Source organism: Pipistrellus kuhlii, unplaced genomic scaffold (assembly GCF_014108245.1).
Source record: "Pipistrellus kuhlii isolate mPipKuh1 unplaced genomic scaffold, mPipKuh1.p scaffold_m20_p_8, whole genome shotgun sequence".
Classification (NCBI taxonomy): Eukaryota; Metazoa; Chordata; class Mammalia; order Chiroptera; family Vespertilionidae; genus Pipistrellus; species Pipistrellus kuhlii.
In genome coordinates, this window is record NW_023425584.1 from 57,878,449 (window position 1) to 57,892,637 (window position 14,189).

At 36.2% G+C, this 14,189-nt stretch overlaps 1 protein-coding gene across 1 annotated transcript in view; it reads right to left on the bottom strand.

Moving 5' to 3' along the window:
- The window catches only part of RXFP1 (relaxin family peptide receptor 1), a 78,734-nt gene that overhangs the window by 24,889 nt on the left and 39,656 nt on the right, over positions 1–14,189 (bottom strand). The window contains exons 3-6 of the mRNA XM_036424806.2: positions 12,517–12,615; positions 8,382–8,487; positions 4,518–4,589; positions 1,508–1,579 (exon numbers count right to left, since the gene is read on the bottom strand). Coding sequence (XP_036280699.1) covers positions 1,508–1,579; positions 4,518–4,589; positions 8,382–8,487; positions 12,517–12,615 — 349 coding nt within the window. The remainder of the gene's footprint in view (positions 1–1,507; positions 1,580–4,517; positions 4,590–8,381; positions 8,488–12,516; positions 12,616–14,189) is intronic.

Consider the following 14,189-nt stretch of genomic DNA (forward strand, 5'->3'; position numbering starts at 1 on the left):
CCAGTCCCTTTTCTGAGCCACTCTTCGCTGCTCTGGACACAAATGGTCCATTCTTTCACTGAATCATCCTACGCAGCAGCTTTGGTTTGAACGACACAAGTTAAAGACTCAAGTAACCTCTTTAGTCATTCCCTCTTATTGGGTGCATGCTGCGATTGCTTCTCCACCTAAGACCAAGTAAGCTTCTGGAGAATGAGAGGCTTATGTCTCCCCAGCAGTAGTGCAAGGCTGTACTGGAAACACTGATGTGCAGGCTGCTGGAAGGAAGTTGGTCTGACTTATCTGTCTTGGCTCCTGCACCCTCTCAGAATCCGGGACCAGTTGGCAGACATCCCCCAGGGGTCCTTAATGCTGCCGTGCAGGCGGGAGAGACTCCTACCATCAATGCTGTGCTCCCTCACCAGCCATGAGGCCGGCTTCTGGCTGAGCGGTCCTCCCCCTGTGGAAGTGCACTTAACACCAGGGGGCAGCTCCTGCATTGAGCATCTGCCCCTGGTGGTCAGTGCACGTCACAGGGACCAGTTGTTTTGTCATTTGGTAGATTTGCATATTAGGGTTTTATTATGTAGGACTAGAGGCCCAGAGCACACATTTGTGCATGGCTGGGGTCCAGCCAGCCCGGCCCCAATTGGGGTGGATTAGGGCTGGACCTGTTGGGAGGAGGAGATGGTGGGAAGTTGGCCAGCTGGTCTGCCCCAATTGGGGCTGATTAGGGCTGGGCCGGCTGTGGGGAAGGGCTATGGGCGTGGGCTGGCTGGCCCGAACCAAACAGTGTGGTGGGGATCCATCAGAGGTGGGGTTGGTTAGGAGAAGGGGCCGCAGGCAGTTGGCTGGCCAGCCTTGCCCTGATTGGGGTGGTGTGGCTAGTCTGGGGTGGGGCTGGCAGGAGGAGGGACTGCTTGGAGATTGACCGGTTGGCCCCACCTCCTTTTGGAGTAGAGGGAGCGATCAGGGGCAGGGCCAACTGGTTATAGGGGCCAAGGGAGGTTGGCTGGCCTCACCGTGATCAGGCAGGTTCACTGGCCTCAGTGCGCGCCATATCACAGCAACTGGTTGTTCCGGTCATTCCAGTGGCTAGCAGTCTATATATATATATATATATATATATATATATATATATATATATATATATATATATATATATATATATATTTCTTGTAATATGTCTGGCACAGTGTGCCTAATTCTTTTCATAAATTTTCTCATTTGTTCCTCACAACAACCTTGAGGTAGGTACTGTTATAATTTATATTTAACAGGAGAGGCAACTGATGCTTAGAAAGGAAAATAAATTGCTAAACTTAACTCACTTAAGTGAGTGATGAAGTCAGGACTTGAAAGCCTGTATGACTCAGAACCCCATGCTCTTAGCTGAAATGCCATGTGCCCCTTCAGCTCTTTGCACATCTCCTCTCCTAGGCATCGTTGTGGGTTGGAGGGCTGGTATGGCCTGGGACGGGACAGTCTGACAAACCACTGTGGAACGGGCAAATAAATTGGTACTTACAGTTTAGTAAGATTGTACAGTCCTCTGAAAGAATACTTGGATATGGATCTAATCTTATTGTTTTGCAAGAACCTGTGAAAATTATTAAAAGGAAAACATAATGATAACGATGACATATCTATATTAATTCATTAATTGTAACAAATATGCTATAATAATAGAAGATGATAATAATTGGGGAAACTAGGTGAGAGGTATATGGGTATCCTCTGTATTATCTTCATTTTTCCATACACCTAAAACTATTCTAAGAATAAAAATAAATAAATAAATGAAAAACAATGAAATTGACTTTCAGTTCTGAAGTTGAAAAGAATTCTGTGGCTAGATGGTGGCGATGTTAATATAATGATGTGAAGTACTTAATGCCTTGAAACCTATACTTAAAATGGTTAAGAAGGTACATTTATGTCAAATGTTTTTTTTAACACAATTAAAAAAATTTAATTATAAAAGGTATATATAAGGAAATAATTTAGTGAATGTGGACATCATGTAACTTTGTTTTGCTATTTTAAATTCATGCATGATTAGGCTAGTTTTTAACTTAGAAATACTAGTTGTAAAAGTAAAAAAGGTAATAGCTAAAATTTAATATTTGAATTTTCTGAGAATAAAATTTTTATTTTTTATTTTTTTCTGGGAATGAAATTTCAATGCACAGTAAGGCATTAAAGTTAGTCAGACTTTTTAGCTATAATTTTTCAAACTTGTTGGTGTTTGACATAGTGCTGGCAAACATATAAGTAAGGCCTCCAGAAATATTCCATGTCTGCTAAGCAAGTCGACTTTAATCTTATTAACTAGACACCCAAAGTCTTGCTCCCAGCACAAAAAATGTTTGAGGAAACTTATGGGGAATATACATGACAAAGAGAAAAATAAAAATGAAAAGAATCAGGACTAGAAGAATATAAATTAGATAGGAACATCAGGACAAGAAGGCAGGCTTACTTAGTTAATAACTAAAGTCACATTGATAGTTTGACCCTGAGGCAGCTGGAGGCCAAAGGAAATAGGTCCCAGAGCATAAGCAATTGCATCATATTCACTGGTGAAGCTTTGTGTTTTTATGGCCCAGGTGGTGGGGATGACCAAGGAAGACCTCCAAGCCTGAGTTCGTGCTCTGAGAGCTGTCCGTTTGGCTAGTCTATGTATACATTTCTATAAATTTTAAGAATGATAAGGGAGAAACCAATACAAACACTTAGAAATTTTGACTAAAAGAGATCCCCTATTTCTGCAACATGCAAGAAAATCTAACTTTGATTATAAATTTATTACGTATAGCAATTTCACAGATCATGTGGCCCAATCACATAGTAGGTAATGCATCTTTCTCACTAATACATAGACTTTAATATTTATTTATTTATTTATTTATTTATTTATTTATTTATTTATAACTATTGTAATGAGCAAACAATGGAGTATGTTTTCTGGAGACTGAGCCAAGCTATACATCTGATAATCAATTAGAATTTTTTTAAATTAGGCTATTTTTTTTTATTGTTTGGAACAAATTGGCTGTTCATGAATTAACTTAATGTTCTTTGTTTAAAAATCATAAACTACTGTGTTATATAAACCTGAATTTTGCTATTGAAATTTGAAGTCCTAACTTCTTTTAAACATGTGGACATAAGGTGGTGCTGTAGATCAGAAAAACTCTTCATAGTACAGAACTCAGAACATAAAGAAGTATTATCTTGAAATTTTTGTATCAGGCATAATTTTGACAACTTCTTTTTTGTTGATTGATAAATGTCCAGAATAAAATTTCTAAAAAGTAATTTTTATTGGAATTTCTGTGTTCAAATGTGAAATATACTTTTTTTTTTTTTTTTGGTAGATTCAAAATATTTAAACACAAGCATATGACAATACGATTTATTCACAGGTTGGCCTAAATTATCAGTTAACATCACCTGGATAATTTTGGATTTTGAGAGTACATACAATACATCACTCTAAAGCCCACCTAAACAAGAGAAGCTAGAATGTCAGATACTATTTGAGACCAAAATAAAACTCAACCTGCAAGGCAGATGTGAAAATGGAATTTAGTCTTAGGTGGAGACTGAATTTGCAAAACTGGGGGCAGGGGAAGCTCTTTTTATTTTTATACACACTCACAACACACACACACACACACACACACACATACACACACACACACACAGTATATATATATTTCAGAGAGGAAGGGAGAGACAGAAACATCAATGATAAAAGAGAATCACTGACCCAGCTTGTGTTGCTCAGTGGTTGAGTGTTGATCTATGAATCTGGAGGTCATGGTTCGATTCCCTGTCAGGGCACATGCCCAGGTTTTGTGCTCCATCCTCAGTGTGGGGCATGCAGGAGGTAAGCTGATCAATGATTCTCTCTCATCATTGATTTTTCTATCTCTCTCCCTCTCCCTTCCTCTCTGAAATCAATAAGTATATAATAGTATATATTTTAAAAAAAGAGAATTATTGAGCGGCTGCCTCCTGCACTTTCCCACTGGTGATGGAGCCTCCAATCCCCGGCATTTGCTTTGAGTGGGAATAACCTCCTGGTTCACAGGTAGATGCTCAACCACTGAGCAATGTTGGTCAGTTTATGGGGGAAAACTCTTCACTATCTAATCTTGACTGCAGATGTAGTATAAGTTTTTCATATCTTTCTTTAAGGTGTGTGTTGAGGTGATCTATTGTTAAATAGTGCAGAGTGAAACCTCCTGATGGTCCCCACTTTGGCAGAGTAGGGCAGGAAAATTTACAACACACATTCTCTAGTTTCCTTGGGGATAGGTATATAAGATTTTTCTTGAATGGCTTCTACAACTACTAAAAAAAAATTACCTGGTAGTCTCCAGCTAATAGCTAAATAAGTCCCCACAGAAGGATTAAGTTTAAACAGTGGTAATGCTGCTGTTACAGACATGGGAAGAAATAGATATGCCAAAAATGTTAATTTTAATACCAATAATTAAATTTTTAAAAATTGAAACTTTTTTTCTTACAGTGTCCGAAGGTCATGGTACTTCTTGAAGGCATCAGCAGGAAGTTTTCTTATTAAGTTCCTCTGAAGTGACCTGAAATAAACATAAATTTGGATTCTTACTTGAAGTTTGCTTTTCTTTATTTTAAAACCACAACAATATGGATAATTATAAACTTTATTTACTTTAGCAACAGCTTTCAGGAAACATTTTGTTTCCTGATGCTATGCTCATATTCCTAGTATCATTTTAACATGGTCTAATTGTTGATTTTGTATTAATTATATTCTCTTTTCTTAAATTAGATTACAGCACTATAGATATGACATACAAATTAAAGATAATAAAATTGAGAAAATAATTTTTAGTTATGTTCTCCTTTTCTACTTTTATTTAGCAAACATTAGAAAACATTTCAGCTTTTGCATGATAATAAAAATAGCATTTCTTTTTAAAACACATTCAAGGACTTAAATAACTTTATATTCTTCAATATTTCATTGTTCAAATTCCACTACTTTGGCTTCCTTTTAAAATTAGTTGTGAAGAAAACTGTCAATTGGTACATACAATTGAACCATCCTTATTACATAAGTGGTCCATTTCAATTTCTAATAAATCATATGGAAAGATTTTGCCTTGCTTCACAATTTGAAAAGCAGCTTGACACAGACCAGGTCCACTTTAATTGTGGTTTTGTTGAAAAGGACCTAAAATCTTTAAATATTTTTTTAAAGGAAAGCAATGTAACGTAGTGGTAACAAAATAAAACAAGCAACAAAATAAAAGCACAAACTAAAACACACACACACACACTCACACACAAATAAAAATACACAACAACAACAAAAAAACCAAAAATCCCAAAACAATTGCAGCTGGGATCCCTTACATGAATCATACATACTCTTTCCATGTCAGTCTTTTCTTTAATTGTGAAAGAATGGATTACCTCTCATAATATGATGTTGTTATTATTACTAACACTGGCGGCTGGGTACACAAGAAGAATCTTTGATATACTTAAAAGAGACACAAGTGAGGTCCCATGAGAGAACACAAGAGCAAGAAGTTAATTGCATTTGGTGTGGGCCTGCCAAGGCATTAGCAGTGAGTTAATTAAATGTTTGACAAAATATAGCAGGCTAATTTTTAATTTGATAATTTTTTGTGGCCTGCAAGTGATGCTACAAAGATCCAAATGGCCCTTGGCAGAAGAAAGGTTCCCATCCCTTTAAAGTTTCTTAAATAATGTTTCTTAGAAATTTGGGTTTTTATTAATGGTGCCTACAATTTATAGGCTCTTTCTTTCTAAATGATGCCAAATGTTTTCACAAATAGCATTCTCTATATTTTCATAGGGCCCCAGGAAATGGAAGGAGGTAGATGTTGTTATTCCCACTTAATAGAACAAACCCAAATACTTTTTAATATAATAGGTTTTTGTATTTAAAATTAAAATTCCAAGTTTGACTTCTCGCAAAGTGAAGTATGTGAATGAAAGAGAGCAACTGCTGGCTTTATTATTATAATTGTTAGAGCTACCTCTAGTTTTTAAAAAGGAAGTTCTTAATGGGTGATGTCATTTTAATGATAAAATCCCAGGACCTTAATGTCAGCTTTCATAGAGTTAATATTTAGCAAAGTAGAACAATGCAGAAATAAACATATTTAAATATTTGTCTCTTTTGTTATTAGCATTTATGTGAAATATCTTTAACAATCCCAACTTCAATAAATATTACTTGGGTTATTGGCTTCTTTACTACTTTACTTATATATGATTTAGTCCATTTCTGAAATTTCTCTATGATAGTTCTGACTCAAAATATGGACTGAGCTCAGTAATAAACTCTCCTAATATTTACTCTCCTAATGTGTTTGCTGTAAAGCCTTTTCTCTGCGGAATGGAACAAACACTGGGACAAGATATGATGCTGAGTCAGTGTTCTGCACAGGAAAATAGAAATGGACACCCTCAATCAAGCTGCTCAACCCAAAGTGCAAGAAAAAGCTATTTTTAAAAAACACAAAATAAAATAAAGTGGTACAGACATAACTCCTGCACTCCGTTCTCACATCTCCAAATTCCTATAGGAAATTTCCACGGCATGACCTGTTAACCTCAAATTGAAAGAAACTTCTAAAGCTAGAGTCCTCCCCTACTTATCGCCACCAGGCTCCCCATCCTTGGATCACCGTATTACTCAGAATAGAAACCTCACAGTCATCTTGGACTCTTCTTTCATCCTCGTCTTTCTATAGCCAATCATTTATGATCCCCGTTTTTTCCTTATACCAAGAGTTGAAAACCGGTGGCTCATATGTATGCACACATCTCTTTATGTATATATGTATGTGTGTATGTACAATGCATATACATTACACATGTATGTCTGGTGTATGTATGTCTGTATGTTCTGAGCCAGAAGAGCTTTTTTTTTTTTAATTGAATCAGAATACCCTTAGGTGGGACATGCACTTTCTAATTAGTCATTGCCTTATCCTCCTCTACTTCTCCAGCACTCTTCTGTTCTCATTTACAAAGATTAGCTGAATTGCTCAAGAATGAAATGAAATTTTATTTGTGGAAAAATAAGAAAAAAGATTGGAAGCATCAAGGTATTCTTTGGTTTGGATTTTTGAGTAATTTGATGTAAGCATTGGGGTGATACTTTTTTTCTTTGAATATAGAATGAAATCATCACACATTATAAAAACCCAGCAGTTCCAGTCAGAATTTAAATAATGGAAACTCTCCATAGGACCTCAGATTTTTTGGGGAAGAGATTATTATTATTTTTTAAGTAAGACTAATTACTATAACAAAGAGCATTGGTGAATTGATTCTAGGAAAGAAGGCTATCCTTAGTTTAGGTGAAAATGTTGCTTCCTTTCGAAAAGTCTCTGTAGCTTACCCTGCCGGATGCCCTCAGCTCATTGTCAATTTGGGTAAAGTCCCTAGATGACACCACTTGGGTAAACTCCTGGACGCTATTTATTTGATGGCACCACTATCATCATAGCTATTCCCCACCCCTTATATATACCAAGCATATGACTTGCTGGGTTACATGGTTTGGGTTAAAACAAGGCAGAATTTGCCAACATTTGTAAATTTAAGAATAACTTTTATTTTGCCCTTATATTCACAGAGCCATAAGTCACTAAAACATCTGATGAAAACAAAAAAACCTCAGCAAAAATATTGGACTAAAATATCTATTTTTTACTGATTTATTTTGAAAGTCTCAGCCAAATGTGTATATTTGTGGTGTTGAAGTTTGCTGAATTCTAATCTGTACTGGATCAACAAACCACTTAATATCAAGATTTCTGTTTTACATATATAAGTTTGAGTTACTTAAGAAAAAAACCCAGTTATCAACATCTCCAAACCAAATGTGATTCAGAAGAGTTTAATTTTAAATGTGAATCTTTGGGAATATTTACTAATACCATTTAGTTAACTTTTTTAAAATTTTATATATCAGAGTGTATTAAAATTTATGTTCAATAAACTCTAAAAGAGTTCTTTCAAATATGCGTCAAGTAAACACTTGATAAAATAAGAAAGCTCTATATAAAAGTTTAATTGGCAGCTTTTTTCTTTAGCAGCACATACAATTGATTGTGTCCTTTGTTTAGATGAAATATGGTGACATTATATTGTTATAAGGGACTAAGTAAGTTAATGCATGGAATAATTTAGAATAAGGGTAGCATTTAATACATGTAAAATAAATATCAGCAACTAGAATCTAGCATGGAGCAATGACATGATCTTTGAGTAAATGTAATATATCAAGAATGACAAGGCTTTAATTATGACACAGTTTCCCAAGGACTGTTCCGGCTCAGGCAAAGCCATTATTTTCTACTTACATGGAGGTCACATTTGAAGAAACTGATGGAACAGTTCGTAATTTGGACTCATCACAGTCAAGCTGTAAATCTCGGCAAAGGCATTTTATGGGCACAAAACTGATGGCTGAATAAAGGAAAGAGAGTAAGACATGAGGACAGTGAGGGACCAGGAACAGGAGGGTAATGGAAAGTAAGAAAAAGCTATGAAAATTATTTAGTACAAAGTCTATCTTGTTTTACCTAAGCAATTCAGTTAGTGCTTTAAATTAAGGTTCCAAAGTTTGCTTTTAACTTGAACATTACATGGAACTATCGATAAAACATTAAGATATAAAAATATACAGGTTTAAATAGCAGACTGCAATTCTCCTTTATTTTATTTTTATTTTTTAATTTTTGCAAATAAATGAAATCATCTGCTCTTGCTTACCTCAGGGGAAAAGCTAGTCTGAGGGAGATATGATAGTGTGTGACGGCCTTTAATGTCCACATTAAAGCTGCTACTTAAGAATAAAGTGTTTACTGACAATATAATCAAATCGTTAATGGAGGACTAAATCATTTTTAACTACCAAGTAGGCAGAGAACTAAATGCTGAGCTATAGTGTTGGTAGATTTCTTTTTTCTCCACTGAAAATTTCAGGAGTTTTTCAAAGGATTTTAAAGTGATCTTTTGGCTTTTGTAGGGATGCAAGAATGTCTAAAATGTCATTTATGGGATTGAACATATTTTTACACAAAGCTATTCTCTTCTTACTGATGGGTGTTGGGAAGAGGGGGCATGGGATACATGCCTTTGGTTATCATGTGGGGCTACAGTGATAGTCTTAAAGATGAGACCCAATATTCCTAAAGTCTACATGAGACTTGCAGTCATGCGCTCATCTAGCTAAAGAGTAAAATGGGATTATTACTAGGTGTAATAAATCTAGTCTGATTCCTGCCTCTGCGAGGAGTAGATGATTACTGAGAGCAAGGAGGAATGCTCCCCTTCTATATTTGCTTTGAAGCCCTGAACTGTACAGCAGAGGTTAAGGTTACAGGCTCCAATGTCTACAGAGAACAGGCAAAGTAGGTGTAGTCTGTGTCTAGATGTCCCAGTGGATCACTTCTCCTAATCATTCCCATACTGAGATGGGAACATGTGTAGCTAAGCCAACCAGCTTCCTTCAAGATTCAGGACAGTATTTTCTACACAATTACCTATTTTAAAAACGATAACAGTGAACAACATTTTAAAAGATCATAGGAGGATGCTCCTGCTTGCAGGCCTCCGTTGTGACTTTCACAGTAGAGCTTTCAGAGACTGGAACTGTGTCTTAATGGCAGAGTAGAGATTCCCGTGACACAGCTGGCAGGTGACTGCTCACCAGCACGATTGGCTGCAGCCTTGGAAATAGTAACGGGTCTCCTTGGCTCAGATACTGGCTGGTGACAGCTGCACTTCCTCTCCTCCCAAATAACTCTGCAGACACCTTTACAAGACCACGAGAGATCAAGACGATAGCTTAGGATTTGTGTCCTTTGTAAACAGAGTCTCTGCCAAGAACTAAACAGCTTTATAGTGGTAAGTGACCGCTTTGGTTATGAGTCTCTGAAAACCGATTCTGTCTCTTCACATAAAAGCCATTCCAGCGTGAGTGTGTTTATGTTGTGGGGAAGGAGTGGTGAGGGTTTGGCAGGAAGATGAAGGTCCTGAGAGTGAGAGTAAGAAGGGCAGTGAGATTAGCTTAACTCCAGTGGTTATAATATGGTTGTGCTTTTAGATCATGCTAAAATGCTAATTGAACACATGACAAAAATGGTTTGAACAGGAAATTTCACTATGCTAAAATCGAAAAGGATGAGCAATGCACCAGCTAGTTAATGAAATTATGGCTGAGTAAAAATTCTTTCCAAATCTCTGCACTTTCCAAATCCCTCAAATATTGTATAAACTTTATTAATACATTAGTTAACAGTAGATATATGTTTTTTTGTGGCACTCTTCTTGAGAGGTACACTTTATAAATGTGAGCTCACCACATTCTGTCATTCAGCCAAAAATGATTATTAGCCATCCTCAGTTTAATTTCCAATAAATCCTTATAACAATCTGATTCAGATAAAGTGGCACAATATGAACCTTAATTCAAGTATCACTTCCAAATTTTATACTACACTTTCTATCCATTTTACATTGCTTGCTTTTTGGAAAAAAAAATTATATATATATATATATATTTATATATTTGATTGATTTTTTACAGAGAGGAAGGGACAGGAATAGAGAGTGAGAAACATTAGTCAACTGCCTCTTGCACATCTCCTACTGGGGATGTGCCTGCAACCAAGGTACATGCCTTTGACCGGAATCGAACCCGGGACCCTTTAGTCCGCAGGCCGATGCTCTATCCACTGAGCCAAACAGGTCAGGGCCATTGCTTGCTTTTAAGTTTCAAAAAGATGTTTAATTATTACCACCTCTCCTTGAATTGTGTTTAAAAATAATTAAAAGTATCTATTTGTTCTTTACTAAGTACTGATAAAAACTTTTTGATACATCATTTATTGTATAGCTCCATTTCTGCTCTGTAATATTACTTGTGACAAATTTCTCTCAGAGTTCAGGTTCAGGCAAAAATTAATTTCTCTTGCTTACTTGATCGATTTTCCTCCCATTTGTTTGTTTTTACTTTAGAAACCAGACTATGAAAGTCCTGTAGCCCATTTCCCTCTTCTTTGACCTAGTAACTACTAAATTCAGAACTAAGCTTTGGATACAACTACTGAACTTTTCTCAGTGAAGATTACCTTATTTTCCTTTTCCATTCCTTTTTCTACTCACCATTGAATTTTGGTCATTTATGTTATGTTAATGGTTTAAGTTTGTTAATAGCCATAGTTTTATCATGAATTGCCTAAAAGCCTTTTGGGAATAGGTGAGATATAAAAAGATGCAATTAAAATTTAAGATATGAAAAGTATACATAAAACAAAATGAAAAGAAAAACTATGTTTTGAGAAATGTGGCTTGATCCATTGTCATTTTTTCATTATATTAATTTTTTTCTTTCCCCAAAGCTTTTAGTTTTTCAATGATCTAGTAATTTGGTCTTCATATTCTGGGAAACAACGTGAGGCCGAGACAGATTGCTGAGCAGCCTGTGAGACTTACGCGAAGAACGTACACTCCCTTAAACTGGGGATTGCTAGTAGTTTTATTAATCTCATTTGAGTAGTAAAGACAGAAATGCTAAAAATGAAAACAAAAGCTATAATTTACAATTTGTGGTAGAACATAAAAATAGTAAAGTAACCCAACCCCTGCTTTTAACTGCGGGTTTGTTTTGTTTAAATGTTTTTATTGATTTGAGAGAGAAAGGGAGAGGTAGAGAGAAATAGAAACATCTGTGATGAGAGAGGGATCACTGAGGATGGAGCTCACAACCCGGGCATGTTCCCTTAACTGGAATTGAATCTGGGACCCTTCAGTCCACAGGCTGAGGCTCTGTCCACTGAGCCAAACCAGCTAGGGCTCAACTGAGGTTTTGAAAAGCTAGAATCAACATTACAATTCCAAGGTGCAAATTTACATTGGCACAATTTATTAGAATAGACTAAATTTATTTAAAAGAAATTATTCATATAGATCTTCCTGATCTAAAATATTAAAGGCTTAATCCTCAAGGTTATACCCTCCAACACTGCCTCTAGTGTTTTTGTAAGTTTTTGATATATCATTCTGCATGGTAGGTTATAATTAATAAGGCCTTTTTTGTAGCTCTAAATCATAGTTTAGACCTCAGAAGATTTTTCACTTACAAGCATTAAAATCCAAATAGCTTTTATGCTCTTCTATTTTCAGTTTCCTTTATATCGGAGTTTATAGTGACTGTAAAAAGGAGACATATAAAATGGCCATCTTGACTGACAGTAATCTTATTTACAACAATACCTAGTATGATTTATTACTTTTACAGTTAAGATCCCTGAGTCATTTTTATATAAAATTCTCAAATTAAGACTGCATATCTAATAGAGTTTGCAACAGGAAAACTATAACTAGCCTTTTTTTTTTTTTTTTTTTTTTTTAAATGTTGGGTCCAACTTTTAAAGACATGGTGCCTCATGAATTCATGAAACAGGAGATTCAACCCCTCCGGTTACTTACAGCATTTCGGTGTTTCAGACTCTAAGAGGTATGGGAAGGTCGTTCTGTTGTAATTGATAAAATTTTTCTCAATTTGAAAAACCCATCCATTGTTGTCTCCTAAAATAAAAATGAGAGAGCAGAAACGTTCAAGAACACAGAAACATTCTGGCGTATTGGGGAAATAGGTTCTCCTTTAAAATTAATGAGTGGCCAAAACCAGTCTGACTCAGTGGATAGATAGATCGTTGGCCTGCGGACTGAGGGTCGCAGGTTTGATTCCGCTCAAGGGCATGTACATTGGTTGCTTGCACATCCCCAGTAGGAGGTGTGCAGGAGGCAGCTGGTCAATGTTTCTCTCTCATTGATGTTTCTGGCTCTCTACCCCTCTCCCTTCCTCTCTGTAAAAAATCAATAAAATATATTTAAAAAAATAAAATTAAATTAATGAGTGATTCTCAAACTGAGTGAGATAAACATTTTCTGGGAACTTGTTACAAATGTGAATTTCTGGGCTCCACTTCTACAGATCCTGATGTTATATGTCATTGATGGGTCTTCCAGTCTCCATATTTAATAGATATTGGAGTTGATTCTTTGGGCCATACTTTAAGATACAGTACTTTAGATGTACTGAAACATGACACACTATTCTTGGCATATTTAAAAAAAATATATATATTTTTATTGATTTTTTACAGAGAAGAAGGGAGAGGGATGGAGAGTTCAAAACATCGATGAAAGATTTTTTCTGCACACTCCCCACTGGGGTTGTGTCCAAAACCAAGGTACATGCCCTTGACCAGATTCGAACCTGGGACCCTTCAGTCTGTTCTTGGCATATTACTTATGATTCCCTCTATCTTCTTCAATATGAAAACTGATGTTTGTCCACATGGCCCCCACACAAGGGACTAATGGACTGCAACTATTATAACTTAATGCCAAACCAGACCTGGCTGTAACATGGAACAGAAACTCTGGTCACTGGCTTTGCTTTTAGCTTTACTGTATTTCCAGCTACACTTCTTTTAGGACTGGATTAAGGGAAAGGGAACTTTGGAAATCCAGGGATATAATTCCACGCAAATAAAATCACTCTCCTTTCATGATTTTTATCAGGGGAGTTTCAGAAAATTCTTTCTCTTGGGATATCGTAAAGACCTCCCCAATCCCAGCACTCAGTGGGAAAAGGGATACTTCAACTCCCCTGGTAACAAAAACACATATATCTCCCCCTCTTTTTCCTAAGCTCCAAGGGCCCTTCTACTACTTCTTTAACTTTCTAAATAAACTTTCCCTTATTAAAAAAAAAGAAAAAAAAGGGCAAGTCCAAGTTTCCTGAATGCACTAATTTGTCATGGTGCTGTGTTAGGCTTTTAAAAGTAGTTTCCCAGGATTCTCCTTGAGAAGAGAATTCTGTGGTAACACATGTGTGAGAAATACTGCATTTTCTCTCCCCACGTGGAGTTAGTAATACATGCTAGTATGATGAAAGGAGGACTCAGGCAGTAAAGAAATACTTTAATTTTGTTTAACCCTTTTAATAAGATACCACACAGTTTGGAAAGTGTTTGCTTTTTTTTTTTGCGTTTGCACAAGAGAGTGTAAGTTTAGCTCAGTACTTTTCAAACTGTAGATCTAGGACCAGCAGTTTCACCATTTCTTTTGGACTTCAGTGAAAAGCAAATCCT